The sequence below is a fragment of the Taudactylus pleione genome, unplaced genomic scaffold (assembly GCF_031769625.1).
Source record: "Taudactylus pleione unplaced genomic scaffold, aTauple2 ptg000156l, whole genome shotgun sequence".
Taxonomy (NCBI): domain Eukaryota; kingdom Metazoa; phylum Chordata; class Amphibia; order Anura; family Myobatrachidae; genus Taudactylus; species Taudactylus pleione.
Window position 1 is genome coordinate 495268 of NW_028284558.1, and position 26308 is coordinate 521575.

General features: G+C 42.5%; 1 protein-coding gene across 3 annotated transcripts in view; it reads left to right on the forward strand.

The window, feature by feature from the left end:
- The window catches only part of TANC1 (tetratricopeptide repeat, ankyrin repeat and coiled-coil containing 1), a 233035-nt gene that overhangs the window by 109817 nt on the left and 96910 nt on the right, over nucleotides 1–26308 (forward strand). For all 3 annotated transcript variants that reach the window (XM_088474775.1, XM_088474776.1, XM_088474777.1), the window contains exon 3: nucleotides 3373–3558. In XM_088474775.1, coding sequence (XP_088330901.1) covers nucleotides 3373–3558 — 186 coding nt within the window. The remainder of the gene's footprint in view (nucleotides 1–3372; nucleotides 3559–26308) is intronic.

Sequence of the window (26308 nt, forward strand, 5' to 3'; positions counted from 1 at the left end):
CGGGGTGTTAATGCCACCCGATTGTCAATGCACATGGTCTAAGTAGAGATTGAGCCTCCCTGTGACTGGAGGAGGACCAGGGTAATGTTGTCATGCTTGATATGATAGGGAGGAGACAGGGAGAGGGAGGCAATGGGGAGAAAAAGACACTTAGGGGAGAGACATGAAGGAGAGAGAGACATGGAAGAGAAAGATGTGAAAGAGAAATGGGGAGATCGAGAGAAACTAGGGGGGGAGAGAGAAGAGACTAGGGAGACACAGATATGAGTGGAGGGGCAGAGAGGACGAAAAATCCTTTGCATTAGCTAGTGACCCAGCAAACGATGAGTCCAAAATACTAGTGTGATAATCCCACATATTGGTGTGTGCTTGGAGCTCTGTTATTCCTCCTCATATATCACTGTACAGTCCCCTCTAATGTAAATTAATAAAAAATAACCCCTTGTGTACGATGGGAGTTGATAATTGAATTAATACCGCCTTTCTATGCTATCCCTGCCAGTCTGCAGTCTCCTCAGACTATCACTTACCAGCCTTTCTTATCCTTATGCTCAAAGCCTCCCTTAAAAAAAAAAAAAAAATCCTATGTTTTCTTGTGTTTACTAAATAAAAATACATCTTGCCTGTATGGTGATATCTCTGCAACAGGTGACCTCTGAAGAAATTGATCCTGCTTGGACAGTATCTTCAGTCTGTATTCACAGTGTTCCCTCCAGCCCCCTCTGTAACGCAAACCACATGCCCTTAGTATCCTCTGTCACCCCAACCACCAGCCCTGTGTGTCCCCTTCAGCCCCCACTGTCACTCCAGCCATCTGCATTGTGGGTTCCCTCTGTCACTCCAGCCACATGCCCTGTTTTCTCCCCCCCCCCCTCCAGCTCTGTCACTCCAACCACATGTCCTGTGTGTCCCCTCCAGCCCCCTCTGTCACTCCAGCCACCTGCCTTGTGTGTCCCCACCATGCCCTGTGCCCCTCAGCTCTCTGTCACTCCAAGCACATGTCCTGTGTGTCCCCTCTGTCAATTAATTTTCTCCCCTCTCCTCCTCTGTTGTCAGAAAGTGCCTATCAGCCTGCCACAGTCTCACTAGTTACTCACTACCAGTCAAAGGCGTCCTCCTGTATGAACTGCTGCTCAGCTCCTTCACTGCTCTTCTTAACAGAAAGCAGAGAGCGTGCGCACGGTATGATGTTACATCGTGCTCGTACGTGGGTCAATATCCCACTGCTCTGAGAGCATGGGAGGTGGCCAGTCTGGCCTGAATGCTATGACTGAGGGTACATGTAATTTTTTTACTCGATTGCTCATCCGTATTCCAATTAATCTTTGACCCTCCTCTAAGTATGTAACCCTACTAGAGCACAGATTCTCAAATTCGGTCCTCAGGACCCCAAACAGTGCATGTTTTGAAGGTCTCCTCACAGAATAATAAGTGCAATAATTAGCTCCACCTGTGGATCTTTTAAAATGTGTCAGTGAGTAATGAGTACACCTGAGAACCACTGTACTAGAGGAATGGTCCAGTTTGTATTCTGTGCGAGTCCAAAAACCAGGACACGTGACCGGCCATCTGCTCAGTCTGCAAAAGCACTAAATGCATACTATTGTGCATCATATTGTATGAAGCTATTACCGCTCATGTTGGCTATCTGGTCAGGAGACTAAGGGGGAGATGTATCAAGCCTTGGAGAGAAATAAAAAAAACAACCAATCGGCTCCTACGTGTCTGTTTGCAGGCCTTGTTTTAAAAATGGCACCTAGGAGCTGAATGGTTGTTACTTTCTCTCTCTCCATCGCTTGATACATCGCCCCCATTAATTTGCATTGATAAAAATAAAACTTTAAATTGACTTATCCTGGGACACAAGATATACTAATTAGGTGCCACTTAGATCTCTGTCTCTCTCTCCTTGTTTGTCAGAAATATTTTATACCAATTATCCTCTTTCAAATTGTGCCTATTGTATTCTAATTTCTAATTTATAGTGGATATTGCACATATATGTGGTGTTTCTTTTAAATAAATAAAATACATTTGAAATTTAATAAGAAAACGTAAAATAGATATTAGCATCATGTGTCCTGTAGGTAACTGACCCAAAAACTATTTTTTTTATTTTTTTAAAAAAAAAGATGCATGTTTTAACGTGATATGTGGTAACTTTGCAGCCAATTCTATAACGAATCCGGTGCATGATAGCAGGTTTTGTATTGTCTCCTCAGGGAGAGCGTAAGGACTCTCTTGCGTGCTCTTAGCTGACGGTAAAGTGATATACTAGACAACATATCAACAGAAGTGCTATATATAGCTCCTAAATGGTCTTCAGCTTTCTGTGATTTCTCTGGTTTCATTAGACGTTAGTGAAACGGAGTGGTGCAGTTCAAGGTTCCTCTGTGTATATTTCAGTGTCTCTGCTTCTTTGTTTTTTAAAAAGCCAGGGGAATAGAGCACCTGTTGACATACAGAGAAGTTGCCTAAGAACTAGTAGTTCACGCCTAACTCCTTTATCGTCTGCTTCTCACATGTTAATAAATGCATGAAAATAGTCAATGGGCCTGTGCTCACCATTGCGTTCTAAACTGTTATCTTCATGTTTTAAGATTTTAGCATCACACATTCCTTCTCTCGTATTGAAGCACACTGTCAGTATTCTAGACTGTAAGTTTGGAAGTGCAACGCACGAAAGGAGCATTAGTAACCGCATGACTAAAACCTCTGAAGTGTGTGTTTTCATGCGTTGTATACAATATTGTAGCACATTTGAACTGTTGAGAGTGTCAGTGAATTGTTACATAGCATTATTATTATTATTCTGAATTTGCATTCCCTTGCACCTCTCCTCCTCATTGCCTCCTGTCCCAGCTCTTGATAATCACTTGGTTGTCATTATTGGATGACAGCTAAATTTTCCCAAAGGCCAAGCTGATAAGAGCCGAGCAGCCTGTGGATGAGTGACTTGTGTCCGACACTTATATTAACATTTATGTAACAACACTGTGAGTCTCCTCCACTGACAATAGGACTTTCATTTTCTTAACCTATGAATTGTTAGGGCAGCTCCCCTGCCCGGGGGTGGTGCTGTAATGACGTTGTCACAGAATGCAGACCTAGCAGGCGAAGAATTTTCCATTCAAAATTGTTTTGTTCACATTACCACAATGAGGACGATGACACGGAGACAGATGATTGATTCGCTACCTGTGAGTGACAGCTCCATTATAGCATTGCAGACCTCTAGATGTACAAGATAATACCAGGGAATACATTTATTAATTTTATTGTAGTGTTTATTGAATTTAATTAAATAAAATCATGCTAGTTGGATGTGATGTCTTTGATTTTTATTATATACATTTTTTTTTTTTTTTCTAGCTGAAGAAAATACACACAATATTTTATTCACTGGTCACAATGTGGGTTATCCAAAGAGCAATCCATGCATCCAGGATGATCTGTACAAAATGGGCTTCACAAAGGGAGTTTCTGTATCCTTGCCGTCGTCACCGCTGCTGCCTCGACAGTCATACGCCATGCAACAACGACACAAGAAATCTCCAGGTATACTATACGTACATCTTTTATAATGTGACTGGTTTCTTTTTTTAGTTTATTTTTTATTTTGGTTAGTTTATATATGAGTTTTCGAAAAGCAAAAAGCCAGCACTCCTGTATGCTGCAACTGTAATACTGCTGCGGTGCCCTCCTGGGGTGTAAAAAAAACATCCAAACACAGGGAACAACAAATATGCGGCACTCTGCAGGCTTGTCCTCATTTATTTAAAAAAATGTGATACAGGTTGTGGGGTAACAGGAATTATGGTATAGAAAGGGTTCCTGACAATAGGATGCAGGGGCTTTTTTTTCCCAATCACATCATGCATGGGTCTGACCTGATTACTAGGAAATGGGAATGAGTGGTAGAGGTCCACTCAAGACCGTGCCAGGGATCCCAAACCTGGATCGCCCCAGTTGTGCAGGTATTATAAGCTCCTCCATAACCTCAACCTGACAGATTTGTTGTTTTAGGGCAGAAAGCAATGGAGGGAGTGGGACTCTTCCAATGTTTTCTAAAAAGACTCATTGCTGCGATCAGGCCAGCTTTAAAGATTATTTGCTGAAGTCTTTGGAGGGGTGGGGGAGGGAATGATAAATGCGTCTTGGTGTTTCCATGTTTTTTACAGCCCCCAGAAATTATGAATCTATGTCTAAATGGGGACACAACTCCAGATATGGACTTTGGGGGGAAACCGTGACAATGTCGACATCAATATCATCAATGTCGTCATTGACAGAATGTCTACATGTGAAATGTCGTCATTGTCATAATGTAGAGATTTGCATTATGGTTACCGATTGAATCCCACGAAAAATACATTGCTGACATATCAACAATGTGGACATTAGTGTCAACATTTACACTGCTGACATGAGCAGAAGAAGAGCTCTGCTTGAGATATTGGAAGTAGACACGCATGGTCAGATTCAGTTACAGGTGATGTGTGCCGCCGAACATCGCTGCAATCTTCTGCTGTGTACATATATGTCCCTTACAGTTGCCGCAGCAGGACTAGTTTTCCTACGCACCTTTATGGGGTGTGAGGAAAACGCTGGTATTGACGTGCCACTCCAGAATGGTACATCGTACCCATCGCATGTAGGTGAATTTCTCCCAAAGAGGGAGATGTGAGCATAGCAGTGGAGTGCAGATTCTGGACCATTAAGAAGAGGGGTGGGAGGCTTAAGTGAAAGGGCTTCAATCTTTCTACTGAAAATTTACCAAATATATTGAAACGTGTTTTAATCATTAGAAACCAGGAATATCCCTAAACGGAAGTCTACTATATGTATTTCTTAAATGTTTATCCACTGTAAATTATTATTGTGTGGTTTCCTGTCCCGTTCAAAGACTTACGCTGGGATGTACTAAAGGAAAAATGCGGTTAAAAACCCAGTTTTCGGGTTTTTTACAGCATTTACATATGTACTAAGCCCCTGCCGCCCTTTTATCGGTGCAGAGGGTAACGCCAGAAAAACCTGGCGTTACCCTATAGAAGCCTATGGGCTTCTTACCGCACCCCGCACTAGACGCTTCGTCGCCCAGCAATGGCCCCACTCAACTGACTTTAAATGGTCGCCGGCCCGTGCTCCTCCTGGGTCCTCCGCCTCCTCCTCCTCCTAATGTTCCAGGTGCAGAGAGAAGGAGGAGGAGCCCGGGACTTCCTGCACAGGTCACCAGCAAGAAGTTCCCGGGGCTTGGAGGGGGCGGGTTCCCACTTAGACCCCCTCACCCGGCATCGGCTGCTTCGCAAAGGGCAGCTCTTATTGCAAGAGCTTTCTTTTGCGATACTAATCGTATATGTTAGTACATATGCGTTTAGTAAGGTTGCAGTGACTGGCAGTAAGCACACCGCAACCTTAGTACATCTCGGCCTTAAGCTGTTTGAATTTATTATCCGCACTGATAACGACCCTATCTGGAGATTCCAGCCCTGACTGTTACCACTGTAGCTAGTTACACACATCCTGTGAAGGCGTTACGGACTTCTGTCTTCCCCAGCTCATTTGTAGTGCTATCGTGCTACAGCCTATTATTATAAGCCCATCACCTAAGGAGAGCCCAGGAGTACAGAAACCTCATCAGTCTGTAAAATGGTGTCCTAGTGCAGGTGACAGCCAGAAGCAGTAGAGCAGTGATTTTCAACCTTTTTGAACTCGCGGCACACCGAACAAGATTTTAAACTTGCCAAGGCACACCATCTGTCCCCATGGAGAAAAACACTCAAATTGGTCCCCACGGGGGAAAAACACATTCATTGGCCTCCCCAGAAACAAAATTAAGCACATTGGCCCCTATTAAAAAAAACAATCACACTGGCCCCAACAGAAGGCAAAATAATACACTGGTCCCCCATACAGCAAAGTAAAACACACTGGCCCACAAATGATTAAAAAAAAAATCACACTATCCCCCTCAGACAGAAAATAATATACATTGCCCCCACATAAAAAAAACACAATTACATTGGCCCCCACAGACAGCAAATAATAAACATTGCCCCCCCTACCTGGAGCTCGCTGTCCCTCGATGCCCTTTTACTAGATCTGACACCTTCAGTCCTTCAGCAGCGGTTGGTGCAGGCTTGCAGCAGCCTGTCACATTTACTGCCTCTACTGCTCATCAGCAGTGAGCAGTACTGTGCAGGCGGGACAGCGACGTGGCGTGCGTGACCTATGATATCACGCCGCCGCGTCTCCATTGGTACGACCCGGGCAGCGGCTGAGCCACCCGGAATAGCTCAGCGCTGCCCGGGCATAAAGTTAAGCAGCGGGGGGGGGGCATCTCCAGGCGGCGATAGTTAAGCTGCGGGGGGGGCATCTCCGGGCGGCGATAGTTAAGCTGGGGGGAGCATCTCCGGGTGGCGACTCTCTCGCGGCACACTTAGGGCCGCGGCACTCCGGTTGAAAATTACTGCAGTAGAGAGAAGATTGTGGAATGATTGAGAAACTGTGACAGAACCTTCAGTTCAGTATTTATAATGACCGTTTACAGGTAGATGTCAAAATAATTGCTCCTGACCACCTTCTTGAATCTTTGGTTTTATCTTATGTTAAATTGATTTTATCTTATAATACATTCATATTTTCTGCTTTTATGATAAAATTTGCGAGAGTACAGTGTTCTCTTTCTGCATCATGTCTCCTGTATGTATGTATGTATGTAGTATGTACGTATGTGTTTGCGGGTGTCAAAAATCTCTGCTTTGCCGCTAGTTTCAACTATATGTACACAACCAGACATTACCTAAATGTTAAAAGGAACAATTATGAGGATAGAAAATATGGTAACTTATGTGCAATCTAATTTTTATTTTGCAGTTATGCAATTTGTAAATTGGGACCAAATACACAGCATATTGGGGAAAAATTAAAAAAAATAAGGGTGTCCTAATCATATGACATTATGTGGTTCTTTGAGTTGACCTTTTTAGTTTTACAAACCATCTTCATTTGAACGCCAGTAGTAGGAAATCTGATGCAATACATCCGCTCAGTGCATCATGAGATTACTCTTTGGGTTAAGGACCTAGTTATACAATGTGTAGAAAATAAGTGATAATTTAAAAAATTACTGCAATGTAATTCTTTGTTACTATGTAAATATCGCTTCTGTACAAATTGGTAACTAAGGCAATGCTATCAATGACAGAAATGTAATCCTGCAATGTTGGAGGTATAGGATGAGGAGCGTTCCTGCACTGCCTCCATTCTCAGTGCAACCAGATAACTGAGTCGGAGGATGTTAGGGCCTTGTAGGAGCTCAGCAAGTGACCTGACCTCTGGCATGCACTACTGTGCATTTGCGTCTTGTTCATGCATTTCCTCCCTGGCGGTTTCAGTGAATGCACTCACCTATGAGACGCCTGCAGATATACCAGCCCTGCAGAGCCCACAGAGTACAGCAAGTACACTATATCACCACTGCTAAATTAGAGTGGCACAGTGCTACTATCCACCGGTGTTATTACCACTCTGACGTCTGGCGCACTACAAAGCCCAACAATACACTAATGCTCTAGGCCGCACTACTATTTGCACACCTGTTATATCCCTGTGTCTTATGCTACTGTACTTTATTCTTTCTGGTTCAATAAACCTGGGACCTGGTTAAGCTGTACCACGTGTGGTTTAACCGCCACAGGAGGAAACAACTGTACAACACACATAACACCTTATACACTCTGGCCCAGTGTAATGACTGTTATCGAGTAGGGCTATTTACATAACCTTAATTCCACCCAGTGTCATTCAGCTGCACATCTGCGCTACCACTACAATAGGTTATGAAAACAGCAGCCTCAAGTTAATAGGTTCTGGTCCCCATACACTGACACTACCAACAGGAGGCAGTGACTTAGCAAAAAGTTTGTGATTCCAGGTTTAAATCTGAGCCAGGGCACTGTAGCATGTTTAGAAACCTCAAACAATCTTGTTTTAATACAAGTTACATATGTTCTATTTCTGCGTTATCATGAATGCTGGCCAGTGATTAATCATGCAGTGTCCCTGACTAAACATGCTGTGCTAGAGCCTACGTAGTCGGGAATCAAACCTAAGGCAGTAGATTACTGCAGTGTATTGGGCTCACAGCCAGGTTACTGCTGCGCCACTGGTGTAAGGGAATAGTGACAAGCTGCCCATGGGTGGCGTTATACATTTTGCCATGCTTTCAAACATTTTGTACATTATAAATGGGTTGGTTATGGGATGCCGGCGCTCAGGATCCCGCAATCAGAATCCACATGCCGACATCCCGACAGGTTTAGGATACCGACACCTGTCTGTAAGTATCCTAACCCTATCCCTACCCCTAACCAGGGGCTGGCTGGCAACTTTTAGCCTGGGGGGCAAATGCATGCAGGTGGCCCTGGCAGAGGAGTAGCGTGTAGCCAGGGTGCCCGAAGAATGTGCGTGCTACGGCGTCGCCCCCCCTCAAGTGTTTCATGGAGGAGGCGGGTCCATATGGGATTAATGTAAGGTAAAAATAAAGATTAGGGGCAGCCCCCTGTCGTAGTGCCCATATGCAGTGCCCCCGTGTGCCACAGGAGAGAACACCCTTATGCAGGCCTCCAGTAGTGATCCCCCCTATGCAGTGCCCCTTGTGCCCCCAGTAGTGGTCCCCCCTGTTCAGTGCCCCCAGTAGTAAGCCCCTTATATAGTGCCCCCAATAGTGGTACCCCCTATGCAGTGCCCCCAGTAGCAGTCCACCCCCCCATGCAGTGCCCCCAATAGTGGTAACCCTTATGCAATGTCCCTTAAATAGTGGCCCCAGTTGTAGTCTCCCCCCTATGCAGTAACCCCAGTATTGCCCTTTATATAGAGCCCCCAGCAGTTGTCCCTCGCAGTGCCCCCAGTGGTAGTCCCCTCCCCCTATGTAGTGCCCCTAGTAGTAGTCCCCTCCCCCCTATGCAGTGCCCCTAGTAGTAATCCCCTCCCCTTGTAGTGCCCCCAGTAGTAGCCCCCCCTTGTAGTGCCCCCAGTAGTAGTAGTCCCCAATTGTAGTTCCCCCAGTAGTAGTAGTCCCCACCTTGTAGTGCCCCCAGTAGTAATCCACCCCCCTGGTAGTGCCCCGAGTAGTAATCCCCCCCCTGGTAATGCCACCATAGAAATCCCCCACCTGGTAGTGCCCCCATAGTAATCCCCCCCCTGGTAGTGCCCCCAGTAGTAGTAGTCCCCCTTTGTAGTCCCCCCAGTAGTAGTAGTCCCCCCCCAGTAGTAGTAGTCCCCCCCCCCCTTGTAGTGCCCCCATAGTAATCCCCCCCCTGGTAGTGCCCCCAGTAGTAGTAGTCCCCCTTTGTAGTTCCCCCAGTAGTAGTAGTCCCCCCCCCTTGTAGTGCCCCCAGTAGTAATCCCCCCGCCCTGGTAGTGCCCCCAGTAGTAATCCCCCCCCCTGGTAGTGCCACCATAGAAATCCCCCCCCTGGTAGTGCCCCCATAGTAGCCCCCGCCCAGTAGAGAGAGACTTTATATAAAAAAAACACTTACCTGAAACTCCCGCTCCTGGTCTCGACGCTTCCACCGGCTCCTCTGGCCGCTTTGCATTATGGGAGAGACGTCGTCATGACGACGGCTCTCCCATTACCCACTGCGGGAGCCGGAAGATGGCTCCCGGAGTGGGAGCAGCAGCAGCCACTGAGAGTCTGACAGACTCTCAGCGGCTGCTGATTACAGCAAACACACAGCTGCCGGCGCCTGTGTGTTTGTGCTGTGTAGCGCTGACCGGACTCCGTCCGGTCAGCGCTACACACGCGGTGCAGTCTGTGTCACAGTGACACAGACTGCACCGGCCCGCGGCCCGCATGACGCTGCGGCCCGGGGCGCACATGGCACCCTGCCCCCCGGCCCAGCCCGCCACTGCCCCTAACCCACAACCGCAGCCTAAACCTAACCCATACTTGTCTACTTTATTTTTCTCCTCCCTGGGAGAAGCCCAGAAAGCAGAAGCAGGTGGGTTGCAACGGGTGTGGGGTCTGATGATTTGCATCATTAAGCTCCACCCCTCCACTGTAATTGTCACAACTTTACATAGGGGGCAGGGCTAAATGATGCAATTCTGGAAAGGATTGCGTCATTACGCCCCGTTCCCTACACAGGGACCCGTGATCGCCACGGAAATTCTCCCCATTCTTCCCACCTCACTAGGAAGTGCGCAGAATGCGGGAGAAATGCCTACTCTACCAGGGGTGCGGAGGGTTACCCGAAAAATCGGGAGCCTCCCGCGACTTCTGGGTGAGTAGGCATGTATGGCCTAACCCTCCCACTTGTGCCTAACGCTAACCCCACTTCTTACCGTCGGGATGCCGCCGGCGGGATTCTGACTGGTTTCGGTATTCCGGCGTTGGCATTCAGACAGCCGGGATTATGACTGCATCCCCTATAAATGTATGTGGCCCTGTGTCACTGAATAAGGTGAATGTAGTAATACTGTATCCTCCCTTGGTATGTAACACACATTTGCCCATAAGACCTTCTTATGAATGCTTTTGCGAGTAGAGTAAGCCAGGAAAGGACTCTGGTAACTATCTCATTCTTTATTGTTCTGCTGTGTGGACTTTAACCTGCGCCTGTATTAGTACGACATTGGAGGAAGGGCTGGCAGAGTGGAACATGACGTTAGTGTGTTTGTTTTGGATGTAAATGTCTGTTTTCCCATCATGCATAGCTGGATGGATCTGACAGGCAGATAGATTTACTTCATTTTCAATTTGGCATTGTCTAAGTTCTACCGCAGCATTCCATTAATCTTGTATTGTGTAACAGTAATGATCTAATATTGCCTGCTGTACTGTATACAGTCAGACTGTGGGCAGCACTCTGCTCAAGGTTCTCAGTTAATGATTTTCCTGATTTAAGAAACTTGCTCGCATTGCTCTACTCTCTCAGATTAAACTAAGCATTCTTTACTAGTTAACAGAACATGGGACCTCATAGTAGATCCTCACAGCCAGTCAGCTTTGTCCAGTTGTTTCCTCACAAACCACGGAGCAAGCATCATGTTCCATTATTTCATGGTGCTCTGTGAGCATAGGTTTCTACTTGTGGCGTTTCTGAGCCCTTCTTTGAGCTTACCAAATTTTTTCAGGGACCACTGCCATGCAGATAATGGGGAATTTCGAAGAGGGCTTCTGCAGTTAATGGTACCTTTTGTGGGTATTTTATCATTCCATCACTCCACAACCCCCCCCCCCCCACAAAAAAAAGAAAATGCAGTTATCCATTAATTGTCTCTGTGCAACAAGGCAGTATTGAAAAGCCGCTTATATGAGTAGATGCACATAAGCAGAGAACAAAGGTTTTCTATGTGTAGTTACGTGTTTTGCTGGAGAGATCTAATATATTTCAATTAAAATGTAAAACTAGTTAGTCAGGTGCATAATTATTGGGACATTGACAGAATTTTCATATTTTGGCCTCTATTCACCACCACAATGGTTTTGAAATGAAACAAACAGGATGTGCTTTAACTGCAGTCTTTCAGATTTAATTTGAGGGTAATTACATCCAAATCAGTTGAGCGGTGTAGGAATTACAACGGTTTCTATATGTGCCTCCCACTTTTTAAGGGGCCAAAAGTAATGGGACAAACTAAACAATCCTAAATCTAACTTTCACTTTTTAAAACTTTGTTGCAAATCCTTTGCAGGCAATTACAGCCTGAAGTCTGGAACGCATAGACATCACCAGACCCCTGGTTTCATCCCTGGTGATGCTCTGCCAGGCCTCTACTGCAAATGTCTTCAGTTCCTGCTTGTTCTTGGGGCATTTTCCCTTCAGTTTTGCCTTCATCAAGTGAAATGCATGCTCAATCGGATTCAGGTCAGGGGATTGACTTGGCCATTGCATAACATTCCACTTTTTAGCCTTAAAAAACTCTTTGGTTGCTTTTGCAGTATGCTTCGGGTCATTGTCCATCTGCACTGTGAAGCGCTGTCCAATGAGTTCTGAAGCATTTGACTGAATATGAGCATATAATATTGCCCGAAACACTTCAGAATTCATTCTGCTGCTTTTAATCAGCAGTCACATCATCAATAAATACAAGGGAACCAGTTCCATTGGCAGCCATACATGCCCACGCCATGGCACTACCGCCACCATGCTTCACTGATGAGGTGGTATGTTTTGGATCATGAGCAGTTCCTTTCTTTCTCCATACTCTTCTCTTCCCATCACTGTGGTACAAGTTGATCTTTGTCTAATCTGTCCATAGGATGTTGTTCAAGAACTGTAATGGCTTTTTTAGATGTTGTTTGGCAAACTCTAATCTGGTCTTCCTGTTTTTGTGGCTCACCAATGGTTTACATCTTGTGGTGAACCCTCTATATTCACTCTTGTGAAGTCTTCTCTTGATTGTTGACTTTGACACATATACAGCTACCTCCTGGAGAGTGTTCTTGATTTGGCCAACTGTTGTGAAGGGGTTTTTCTTCACAAGGGAAATAATTATTCTGTCATCCACCACAGTTGTTTTCCGTGGTCTTACGGGTCTTTTGGTGTTGCTGAGCTCTCCGGTGCATTGTTTCTTTTTAAGAATGTTCCAAACAGTTGATTTGGCCACACGTAATGTTTTTGCTATCTCTCTGATGGGTTTGTTTTGATTTTTCAGCCTAATGATGGCTTGCTTCACTGATAGTGACAGCTCTTTTAATCTCATATTGAGAGTCGACAGCAACTGATTCCAAATGCAAATGTCACACCTAGAATCAACTCCAGACCTTTTACCTGCTTAATTGATAATGAAATAACGAGGGAATAGCCCACACCTGTCCATGAAATAGCTTTTGAGTTGATAGTCCCATTACTTTTGGCCCCTTAAAAAGTGGGAGGCACATATAGAAACCGTTGTAATTCCTACACCGCTCAACTGATTTGGATGTAATTGCCCTCAAATTAAATCTGAAAGTCTGCAGATAAAACACATCTTGTTTGTTTAATTTCAAAGCCATTGTGGTGGTGAATAGAGGCCAAAATATGAAAATTCTGTCAATGTTCCAATATTTATGCACCTGACTGTATAACAACAGGTCATATTGTCCCTTCAGTGATCTGCGGAGAAATTGGACTGCTACTGCAGATTTGCTGTGATCTAAGTAATCACGATGAGCAGCAGTGATAGTCACTACAGTTATCGTAAGCTACGTGCTACATGAAGCCTCTGGAAGAGGCCAAAGGTTGCTCACTCCAGCTTTTGAAGTGTCCCCTTTCATAGACACCATTATTTAAAAATAGTGTATATGTGTCTATCTCTGCACCCTTAAAGTGCCTCTTGCCCACCATGAAGGCAGCCATTTTCTGAAGTAAACCAATAGATTGCAACCTGAATTTTACTGGGAACCTGTGACCCCTTTACTTACTTACTGCAGTTTATTGTATGGATCCCTAGATGTGGCGTTGGTCAAATGAAGGTCACCAATGTGTGCGATGACAGAAGTTGAGGTATGAGGATATTCCTATTGTGCTCAGCATATGTCTGTGTGGAAACACATTCTATTACTGACAGCTCTTCTGGTTGCTGTACGAGTCCTGCTACATCCCCTCCGTGACCTAAGGCCATGCCTGTGATCAGCCCGCTATTATTTGCATGGATGCCCTTGCTGGGGTAATGCACACATTCCTGCTATGCTGAACTTATATTCCACAACTCATTGGGCTGCTGAAAGCCAAACAGCAAGTGACACTCAATATTACCATACATCAACGGGGCTTCAAAGTGACCTAATTAAAGCAACTTTTGAAGTAAGTGACTGCAGAAATGATCCAAGTGAAACGCACGCTTGAAGCAGAATGTAAACAAATTTGACTGATCCAATAATGATGAAATAGGGTTTCATGACCTCATATTATGCACCGCAGTCCCCGAGGTCACCTCTACTTATGTGCACCTCCCTCTTTCCTCGGGCCTGGGCAATGTTAGTTACTGTATGTGCTTGCTTTCATTCGCTACCTATTTAATTGTATAAAATGCCTGTTATGGTTCGGTCTTGTTTTCTGATGAATCTTGGCAACGTTTATCGTCTATATTTGATGCACTGCATTTCTGTACCCACTGATTATTGGGCTCTTATGTTATCTTTTTTTTTTTTTTTTTTTTTAAATAATTAAAAGGAAGAATAGTACTTACAATGTTTGATAAACAAACATAAAAGATGCGTTTTCACTGATAAATGGACTATTGGTAAGCACCAAACAGCTCACACATGTACTAATGAAAACGGCATGATACTGCCTATAACAACTATTATGATTAGAACTAGCATTTTTTGTGTATTTTACAAATTAAATTAACATTTTGTTTGGTTGCTTAAGTCAGCAGCACCTTTTTCAGTTGCACCAGTTTACTTAAATGCCACTTATTATTGGCAACACAGTATTTCTTTTTTGGTAAGGGCACAGTCTGCATGACACACGCGTATTTTCCCAGTGTCTGTGCTTGTGTCATCTGGGTGCTCCCATGTACCTTCCTCATTAGATCTTGACCTGTCACCTCTATTCTGTTACACTCCATCCCCACGTACCCTGCTCAATAGCCCTTCTCACTTATCCTGCCCTGCCACCTCTATTCCATTATGCTCATTCACCATGTACCCTCCTCATTAGCCCTTACTTACCATGACCTGTCACCTCTATTCTGTTACACTCCATCCCCACGTACCCTGCTCAATAGCCCTTCTCACTTATCCTGCCCTGCCACCTCTATTCCATTATGCTCATTCACCATGTACCTCCTCATTAGCCCTTACTTACCATGACCTGTCACCTCTATTCTGTTATCCTCATTCACCATGTACCCTCCTCATTAGCCCTTACTTACCATGACCTGTCACCTCTATTCTGTTATCCTCATTCACCATGTACCCTCCTCATTAGCCCTTACTTACCATGACCTGTCACCTCTATTCTGTTATCCTCATTCACCATGTACTCTCCTCATTAGCCCTTACTTACCATGACCTGTCACCTCTATTCTGTTATCCTCATTCACCATGTACCCTCCGCATTAGCCCTTACTTACCATGACCTGTCACCTCTATTCTGTTATCCTCATTCACCATGTACCCTCCTCATTAGCCCTTACTTACCATGACCTGTCACCTCTATTCTGTTATCCTCATTCACCATGTACCCTCCTCATTAGCCCTTACTTACCATGACCTGTCACCTCTATTCTGTTATCCTCATTCACCATGTACCCTCCTCATTAGCCCTTACTTACCATGACCTGTCACCTCTATTCTGTTATCCTCATTCACCATGTACCCTCCTCATTAGCCCTTACTTACCATGACCTGTCACCTCTATTCTGTTATCCTCTGTTACCATGTACCCTCCTCATTAGCCCTTACCATGACCCGTCACCTCTATTGTTATCTTCATTCACCATGTACCCTCCTCATTAGTCCTTACTTACCATGACCTGTCACCTCTATTCCATTATCCTCATTCACCATGTACCCTCCTCATTAGTCCTTACTTACCATGACCGGTCACCTCTATTCCGTAATCCTCATTCACCATGTACCCTTCTCATTAGCCCTTACATACCATGACCTGTCACCTCTATTCCGTAATCCTCATTCACTATGTACCCTTCTCATTAGCCCTTACTTACCATGACCTGTCACCACTATTCTGTTACACTCCCTCCCCACGTACCCTGCTCAATAGCCCTTCTCCCTTATCCTGCCCTGTCACTTCTATTCCATTATCCTCTGTTACAATGTACTCTCCTCATTAGACCTTCTCACTTATCCTGTCCTGTCACCTCTATTCCGTAATCCATAATCCCTATATACCCTCCTCATTAGACCTCCTCGCTTATCTTGTCACGTCTATTCCGTTATCCTTTAATCCCTATGTACCCTCCTCCTTAGAACGTAAGCTTACATGAGGAGAAACCCACGAACTAGAAACACATCCCCCATGTACAGGTTTTATACTATCATGGTGGAGCATGGCAGGGTAGAGTTTGTACTTTATAATTTCATGCAATATGGTACGGATAAGTCAAACTGACTCATACTGTGTGTAAGCAACTTTTGCATTGCTAACTATATTATTCTTGCTGGTTTCAATGAAAATAATTGTAGTAATTGTTATAAAGCTTTGCACAAGTTTATGGAACTTTTATTTGGGGTTATTAGTATTATTGTGGTGATTATTTATTTAATACCAGTTAATTATACAGCACATTATTACATAGCGCTTAACAGAGAATGTTTTATTTCTATATACTAATCCGTGTAGTGTTAAACATATAACAACAAATGTGGTCTGCAGACAAGTAACTGACGGCTCCTTGCCCTCTGTTACTGCCTAAGGATCAGGCGTTTGAACCCCTACCCCTGGGTTTAGTGTACTACCTGTGAGCACAGTCTACAGCACAGGCAGACGCTGGAGCCTTTGATGTGATTAACTCAACCTCTGAACCAGGTACAGTGTTTGTGCCAGGGAGCTGCTGTCAGCATTGTTTGCCCTTAGCTTCATTCTGTGTGTTTGGTCAGATTTGCTCAGCTGGAGGGAGAATTACTTGTCCTGCTGTGTCAGCCACAACCAGGCAGAATCCCCAGCACAAGCCGTGTTAAAAAGCCGTCCGTAATGTCATACAGAGGTCTCGTGCTGTAAAGTGACTACCTAGAGGTAAGATTAGCACACTTTGTCCTTTGAAGAGTGCTGCAGATGGATAAAAACAGATTGCTATTTTTCTTGTTAAGTGACCCAACATTTTACTTTGTCTCAGCTGTTGACAGGCATATTTAGATGACAACATTTGTCCATTCACAAAGATATTATGAAGCCATACAGGTGGATCTAAATTTATTGAGGTGAATGATTAACCATGGCTAGAGGTTACGTGGAAAGTTTGTGCTAAATTTAACGAGTTGTGAATATTTTGGTTCTTTCAGTTAATAACAGGAAGCATTTATTTTAGTTTGTCAGTTTTAAAACCCTTTGGGATATGTTCTAGAACAAACAGCCGCAAATATATATATTTTTTTGTAATTGTATTTATTCAACATAACTGGTGGTAGTTTGCATTAAACAGTTCTGTAAGAATCAAGAATTCTTGGAGCGCCATCTTGTGGAAGAATACGATCAGACATGCTGCAAAGATTATCTCAAGGCAAAATAAACTTGTATGTCAATGCATTCTATGTAATGCATTTGAACAAATCATGGCATTACTTTGTACCTCCTTATTTTACAGGGTTCTTGAAGAAATTACTTTTACAGTTTTTTTACTTTATTTACCAAACTTAAGATGTTTCTAGACTGTTACTTCAAGTGAGATTACAGTTATATGATCTTATCTCTGCTCTACAATGTCATGTAATGTTCAGTAGATCAGCTCTGTTGACCAGGGCTCTCATTCTTTTTACTTTACATGTCTTTTTTTTATTTTTTTTATTTAAGTAATGTAACTATTATAAGAAATGTCACCGTCTGAAGTAGGGGTGGGCAAAAAGCGGCCCTTCAGCTGCTGTTGAACTACACGTCCCAGCTTACCCTGCAACAGTTTTAGCTTAATTAAATGGAAAAACTGTGTCAGGGCATTGCTTGGATGTATAGCTGTACAACAGCTGGGGAGCCGCTTATTGCCCACCCCTGGTCTAAAGCATGGGTCGTCAGCCTATCGTTACCTCTATGAAGGCAAAGAATCTAGTTATATATATATATATGTGTGTGTGTGTGTATATATATATATATATATATATATACACATATATATATATGTGTATATATATATATATATATATATATATAATAATCTCCACAGCACTCAACCATCTGGGGTGTCGTTGGTATGTGACCACACCATCTGCATAAAATATACCATAGAAACGTGGCACTCACTTTTCAAACTGTAATTCCTTTCAATACAGGAATGTTCGTTCAAAAATATTGCAATAATTTGTCAAGCTGACCAACCACTTCACTTCCCATCTGGCCAATCCCTACACTGACTCTTGGATATATGGTCTTTGCTCCGCCACATTTAGCTCAAGCTAGCACACAAATTTTAAGCATGAGTATGGGTCCTGGCTCAAAGATAGACAGATTTGTGTGTGTATGTATATATATATGTGTGTGTGTGTGTATGTATGTATGTATGTATATATGTATATATATATATATGTGTGTGTGTGTGTGTGTATATATATATATATATATATATATATATATATATATATAGTATAATACTGGTGAAGCTCAACTAAATGTATAGATCTCTGTAATATATGTAAATCTGTCGGTTTAGTGGCTTAGGCTTATTGGTAATGTTTGCTGTGTGTAATTAAATAAACAAATTGTTCCTTTTTAATTTTAAAATATTGAGACCGAAATGTAAAACTGTTCTGCGTGCCGAGACTAACATGCCTGGTGGGTTGTTGACCCCTGGTTTGAAGTAATATTATGAGTAGTAGTAGTAGTACTGATGATAACCTAATTCAGTAAGAAGCCAACTATATATATATATATATATATATATATATATATATATATATATATATATATATATATATATATATATATATATATATATGAGGTAGCTTTTATATTCTCCTCCCCTTGCTTCCTCCACTCCTGCTTTACTGTCTAATGCCAGTGGCTCACATATGCCAATTAAGGATGAGACACTTAGCATTCTAGTAGTATAAAAGGAAACGTGGCCATTGCCATTCAGTTAGACAATGTAATAAGCAATTATGTATTTGTATATGTGTGTGTACTAGAGATGTGCGGTTCGATTTTCCTGAAATTTGAACACACCCGAACTTAGGGCTTCTCAGCCCTAGTTCAGAATCACTTTGGGGTCCTAGTTCAGTTCTGCAGTCCGTTCGGAACTCTGATGTAAAAACCGAACTCTGGTTTTGGATTACATGTAAACCAGGGGTGGGGAACCTTTTTTTTTTTTGGCCGGGGGCCACTTTGATATATATAACATTATTTGTGGGCCCGGTGCAGGCCACGTCCCCTCCGTGTGACATCACACAGGGCCCCGCCGGTGATTACAGCAATGCCCGGAGCATGTGACCGTCTGAAGCGTCCTAAGGACGCTCTAGTCGGCACTGCTGCATAGATTCTGGATGCAGGGTGCCATTCTAGCCAGATGAGGCAAGCAGAAAAAAGCTCCGGGGCCAGACCAAATGATTCAGTGGGTCTCTGGGCCTGAGTTTCCCCATCCCTAATGTAAACCGATCCAAAATAGCTGTTTGGGGGAGCTTTGCAAATAGATGCCCATAGGCTTCTATTGGGCAACGCCATCTGAAAATGGCGTTGCCCAGCGCATCCAAGCTACAGAATATATCACATTTTGGGGCTTGATGCATATAAGAAATGCAGTAAAATGGCATTTTCGGGGGTTTGACCGCATTTCTGAGGTTAGTGCATCCCGCCCTTAGAACCAAAACACAGGGCTCCGCGCACATCTCTAGTGTGTATTTGTTATATATGAGTTGGGCTTAGGGTTTGTTTTGAAACAATCCTGAAAACAACACTGATCCTACTCTTTTAGGTTAGACCTCAATTTATCTTGAAGTGCTTATACAGTATGTGAAAGGGGGATCAAAATATCCCTTGGTGACTGAATTTATAGTAAACTGAACTTTTATTTGTGTTCCAAAAGATTTTTAAAAATTTTTGAGTACAATATGACTAAAGCTGGGTACACACGTAAAGATTTTCTGTCCAACCTTCCAACTAGTTGATTGGTTGGAATGAAAATCTGGTAATGTATGACAGAAAATGACAATCAGCAATTTGCACCCAAACTCCGGAAAATGGACAAAAACACTTGTTTGAACAAATTGTTTAGATCAAACATTTAACAAACTTGTCTGACGACTATTTTCATCTGTTTTCTGGCATTTAGGAGCAAATTGCTGATCACCAGTTACTCCCATACCTTACCAGATTTTCATTCCAACCAATCAACTAGTTGGATGGTTGTACAGAAAATCTTTACGTGTGTATGCAGCTTTATTCTAGGGCCATATTTTATTCAATCACTTGTGGTCACTGATGGTTATACGTAAACAGTAGACTGCTGTGTGGTGGCAGCGAGGGGGCTACAGGACTGTTGAGGGAACCACTGTGCTAGAGAGGGGAATAACTGTCTGAATTCCACTTCTAACTCGCAAAACAAGTTACATCAGCTAGTGGGTCTGGAGAATGATCCCCTGGCATTGCTACAAGGTACATATAGTCTGTGCGTCAAAACTGAACTAAACCCATTAATTAAAAATTTACATTTTATAACTTCGCAAAAAAAGTGTTTTGCTACATGAGAAAATGACTTTATCATCGTTATTTTACAATGTTCTTTGACCTTGTGGTAGTGCCGTCATGTTGTCACTGAAATTGTTTGGTACTGTTTTGTATTTACTGACCAAAGACCATAATCTGGATATTGAACAGCTCAAGGCCATTTGGCTTTCACTCCTGTGTGCTCCACAGAAATACCATGTTACATACTCACAGGGACATTATGAACTTTGTCCACTTTAATCTACACAATGTGACTTAGAAGATTTAATCAATTAAGCTAATGTGTCAGAAGGCTTTCATTTAACAAATTAATGTGTTGTGTCTGCCAATCTGAGGGGATCAGCAACCCGACACAATCATAATCCAGAACACAGCACTAGACCCTTGTTTTGCTGTGGGCTGCAAATGACTTTTTTATTCATTGGTCTCTCCTTACTACGTTTGCTGACTTATACCTTTAAAGGAACACTGTGATCTTGGGCTGGGTCATCTAGTAATTTTACAATGTCACAATTTTCTGACCTGAAATCTTTGATCTAAATATCAAATGTTTTGCATGGTGGGGTATATGTAGGAAGCCGTGGAGAAAGTACCAACCAATCAGCTCCTGTCATTATGCAAACACAGCCTGTAAAATGACAGTTAGGAGCTGATTGGTTGTTATTTTGGGGTCTATTTACTAAGCCTTGAATGGAGATAAAGTTAACAGAGAAAGTCCCAACCAATCAGCTCCTAACTGTTATATCACAGGCTGTGTTTGAAAAATGACCGTTAGAAGCTGATTGGTTGGGACGTAAATAGTTAGTAAATAGACCCCTATATCTCTATCCACTTGGTCTCTCTCTCTCTCTCTAACCTAACGCCCCCCCCCCCCCCCCCCGATCGATCTAAACAGTGTGCAGTCACTTAAACGACACCTGACTGTTATGCCCACAAATGAAATGTCAACAATGTGGAAATCTCGACATGTACATGTGGGTTAGCGTTAAGGATAGAGTGACTGCAAAAAGGCTCTGTCGTCATGGTCCATGTAGATTCAATGACTGTGTCAACATTGTCACATCGACCTAATGAATGATGACATATTGACAATCGACATATTACGCCACACCCATTTAAATTATAACCGTGTAAACATTTCAGGAACTAATAAGAATGGAAGATCTATGACAGGTATTCCACACGCTTCTCTCCAGCTGCTGTGGAACTAGACATTCCACCATGCCCTGCCACAGTTTTGCTAGTAGGACATTCTAAAACTGTCAGGGCATGCTGGGATGTGTAGTTCCACAACAGCTGGAGGGCCGCATGTTGAGCACCCCTGCTCTAAGCCATTTTAGATGGAAATCTCTGCTCTCAAGGTACAACCAAATTCTAAATGTAATGTGACCTAGCTCATTATTTTGGGATTCATTCATGTATACGTGCTGGGTAAATAGGTAAAAACGCACTAAGACTAACACATGCTTTAGGGAGGTGTTTTTTTTAAACACTTTTTTGCTAATACAGTCTATGGCACTTGTTGATGTTAGTAGTAGCTGTTACATAATGTTATGTTTTAGTTTGCAGACACTTTAAAGTTTTTTTCACTGGTTTTTGAACTTCCAAATCTTACACTGTCAATAATCACACTTCCAGTTGTCAGCTTGATATCCTGTCTCCAAGTACAATTCTGCTGGTGGTCCTCGCAGCATTATAGTTCCCGTGTAGTTGCACAGACAGAGGATGCCTGGCTGGTGGTGACTCTTGTTTTTATAGATCTATTCTCTTCACACTAGTGTTTTTCCACCCTGGAGATAGTTAAAAATAAGAATTGAGCTCTTTTAATTTTAACCGATCAAGCTTGGTGCTTTTACGTCTCATGGTTTTATGATGCGTGCTTAAAATTGTCCGTGTAAGAGGTTCTGCCGAAATATCATGCTCTTTGATTAAAAAGCGCATTGAGCGGGATCCCAATGGAAAATGCCTGCTGCCATTATCCCAGGGTTGTTCTCACAGCCCCAGCTGAAACTGTGTCTGTGACTTTGTGGCCGAAGTTGTGGAGGGACTTGTGAAGAGGGGCGAGAGAGACTTCTGGGGGCGCCGGCCCGCTAGGGAAATCCGCAAGTTAGACCTGGTTAGGTTTAAAGCACTTGTGTGACTACCTTCTCTAATTAGCCACAACATTCAGATGGTTCAGTAATTTAGGGTGGTAAATTATCTATAAACCATGTTAACTTTTGCTTGCATCTCATAGAGGCGAGATAAAAAAAAACGAGCAAGGTCTTCCTACATAAAAAATTAACAAAAATTCTAGCGCAAATTTAAGTCACCAGTTTATATACATAAAAACCAGCAATGCGTGCAGCCACACATAATGTCGGAACTTTGTGCTTAATTGAATCTCCACCAGAAAAATCGATGAATTTAGTATGGAGCAATGAAATGCTGAACTTAAAACGTGTAGTGAAATGCGCCAGTGTGACGACTGTGGTGGAAAAAAAAGGAACATTCTTTTACCCAACAAAGAAAGCTCCATCAATCATCTTTTGTTTTTACATATCGTTTCAGTATAAAGCTACTTTGTCACAACAAGCCTGTGTACCCTACATCGTGTGCAGTTGGCTAGCTTACAGTAGGGAGCAGCTGTTGTGGGGGTTTCGGCTGGTGCCTTCTTTCAGCCACTTGAACATTTTATTTTGCTGGTGAATGGATAGATATATAAAAGCTGCAAAGGTTCTATATATCTAAGTTCTCATGTTCTCAGGATTTGCAACATTTTAACAACTCCAGCAGCATTATGTCCTACAAGTTGTGCAAAGTGTAATCTTACCCCCCCATGAAGTCTGATGGGGGTGAGAAGTAAACTATTTAAGTTACACAAAAGCGTTAAGCTGTGAGACTCTGCCACCTCTCCAGTAATTTCTGGTATGTGTAACAACCAGGGCCAGGTGCTGGTTACTCGAGCTGAGCAACTGCAAATAATTGTGGGGTAGTTACATGGCGTTTCACTCTCATACACAATCCGGAGAGAGGCAGATGGGCATGTCGCAGAATTGTGTGGCAGGGTTGGCATTTCAGAATTGGAAAAAGAAAAAGGTCTTACGGTAAAGGCTGCATTTACCATATGGGCAAAGTAGACGGGTGCCTGTGGCAGCACTGATGAGGGGGCAGCGTAGAAATGGTTTATGCTCATGTTCTTGGTCTCTCTTATCTTTACCAACTACCCATTTTCCCCAGTACCAATTATGAGTGGTGGGGTATCTATATAGCTGCATATGCATTGGGATTTATAATCCCTAATTCATGCCCATTTCACCAGACAATGCCAGGGACAGAATAAGAGAGATAGATATATACACGCGCACACACACACACACTGTCCTTGTAGAGTATATGGAGACAGACCGATTTCAATAAAATATTTGTTTTTAAATAGGAAACTTTTAATAGTGTGAAGCATCTTTATTCAGGACACCCGTTTCATATACCAAATAGGGGTTCCTTATCTCACAGTACAGCTCTGTATATAGAGTTTTTTTCTTGTGGGTGGCAGATGATACTTCTCTTTTGCTGCTAGGAATGTGAGAGCTATTTGTGGTAAATGTGCTCCAAACTTACTATATGTATGTAGTAGGAGGGTTAGGTGAAGAGGGCCGTAGAGTACATTTATTTATAAAAATATATATATTTAAGTTACAGAACCTTAAAGTTAAAATCCTGCCCTGACAGTTCTGTGTACGTTCTCCATCTTCCTCCTTGCTCTACAGTACACTACAAGCCTGGCGCTTTTCCTGTGTTTTAAATTTGTTTATTTTTTTTTTTACTTTTATTCAGAAAGGAGCAAGTAAGAATAATACACAGATCGTACAATAGCCAATATAGTACAGTTGAGAAATACAATATTTGGCAAATCGGCAGAATTATAAAATATATAATAATAATAAAAAAATAAATACATGGCATTTGAAGCGAAAACCAGCAATTTATGCATTTCAAATTTAAAACAAGATGGATAAATGATGTCAAAATGAACAGGCGTGGCCCGGCAGCTCCATCAGATTGGACCGTGGAAACGGACTTTGGCAAATTAATTGGGGCATCTTCTAGCAGTAATCTAGTTTCATACCACTGAGTGGAGTGAAAGCACCTATGCAATTGAGTCCTAATGTCTTCTGACAAGGAATCTATAAATCCCTCCCAAATGTGAAAAAATGTTTCAGTACGACCTTCCTCTTTATGCAGTGAAGCCTCCATTTTTTTCCTGTTTTAAAGTACTATTGAGATCCCCCAAAAGAACCCGGTGTGTAGGAAATACTCTCCCTGATCAAACTCTTGTTCCATAGATCTTCTGTCACGTCCATTGAAGGTGGTTTTTTCCCCCAACAATTTTAATGGAAGCACATAAACAGAGAGCTAAGAATGAGTACCACATTGAGAACTCATCTAAAATAACCACTCAGCACAATTAGAACATGAATTATACAATACCAATCCATTCTATGGGAAGACAATTAAAATGACATACACTATGATGATAAAGACATAGACAATGTAGAATTGTTATTAGATTTAACCTTGCAGACAGAAACAATCAAACCCACATAACAGGTGAGGTTTAGAAATCTGGTGCGACCAGTCCCTGAGCAGTAGGTGTACCTCAGGATCCACAAACAGGACTGCAAACAGAAATCAATCATGGTGGAATCAAAGTTATAGGAGGATCCGCCTTGAGCAGTCTCCTCTCATATCAGGAGGTACAGTCATGAATGCGGGAACTTATCTAAGGAGGAAGAGACTCTGTGTAACTCTGCCAAGTTTTTAATGTGTGATTCTCTACATATAATTATTTACAGTATACATGCAGTTTATGAAGATGGAATGGCATTTATTTTGTTCATACATATATGCTGTTTTTCTGCCAGATATAGGCTTGGCAATAATGGCCACAATTAAGTTTTTTACACATGCAGTCATGAAATTTTGACGAATCTGGAGATTGTGCTGGATACTTTAAAAAAAAAAAAAAATAGATAAATAAATAAAAATCCAGTTTTTGTGAAAGACCAGTAGGTGGCAGTGTGACTTGTCTTCTTTAACAAGCTCAACACCAAGAAGAAATCCTGTGTTTAATTTAATTGCTTCCAGTGATTGTTCCACATTCCTGCCCTTGCACATAGTTAAATGAAGCCGCAATTAGGATCCCATAAGACACAGCAGCACTCGAAGGAGAAACTGTTTTCTGTACAGTGATCCAGAGTGAGACATGTTTATTACATGACTTTTATAACACAAGGCAATTATTGTGCTGTTCTCAATGAATATGGGACAGATGCAATAATGTAACATTTCTTTTGAGCTGGTGTAAAATAATGAGAAGTATATTTTGTTCATTGACACTTTTTGAAAATCGTAATTTGCTTTTGCAAAAACTGGTCATATTATTGTGATCCTTGTATTTGTATATATGTGCATGTGTGAGATGTGTAATATACTGTGTGTGTATACATATGTATGTACACGTGTGTGTGTGTATGTATATATATATATATATATATATATATGTGTGTGTGTGTATTCATTGGGTACCAAGTTGATATTTATTTTCATTGTTAAATAAGCCCTATACTATACACTAAGCAGCTGATTGGTTGCTATGGGTTACTGCACATTTGGACTTTTATCATAAGGCACTGTGTTGCAGCTTGTCTCCTTATAATATAAAACAAGTGAAGTAGCCTGCGGCTCCCCAGCAGATTGTGGAACTGACACCCGGCATGAGCAGACTGAGGGTTGTAGTGTGACAACCACTGGGGACCCCAGATTGCTACCTCTGATCTGAAAGAACAATCACAGTCTGATTAATAATGAAAAGCTAGTGCTGCTAAGTGGTACGGCCATGGCATGCATCTTTTTTTGGAAGCTGTTCAGGATCTCTCTTGGCAGGCTAATTGCTTGTCATTTTCCTGGGCACGTTTACATACCAGAAATGACTCTCTTGATGC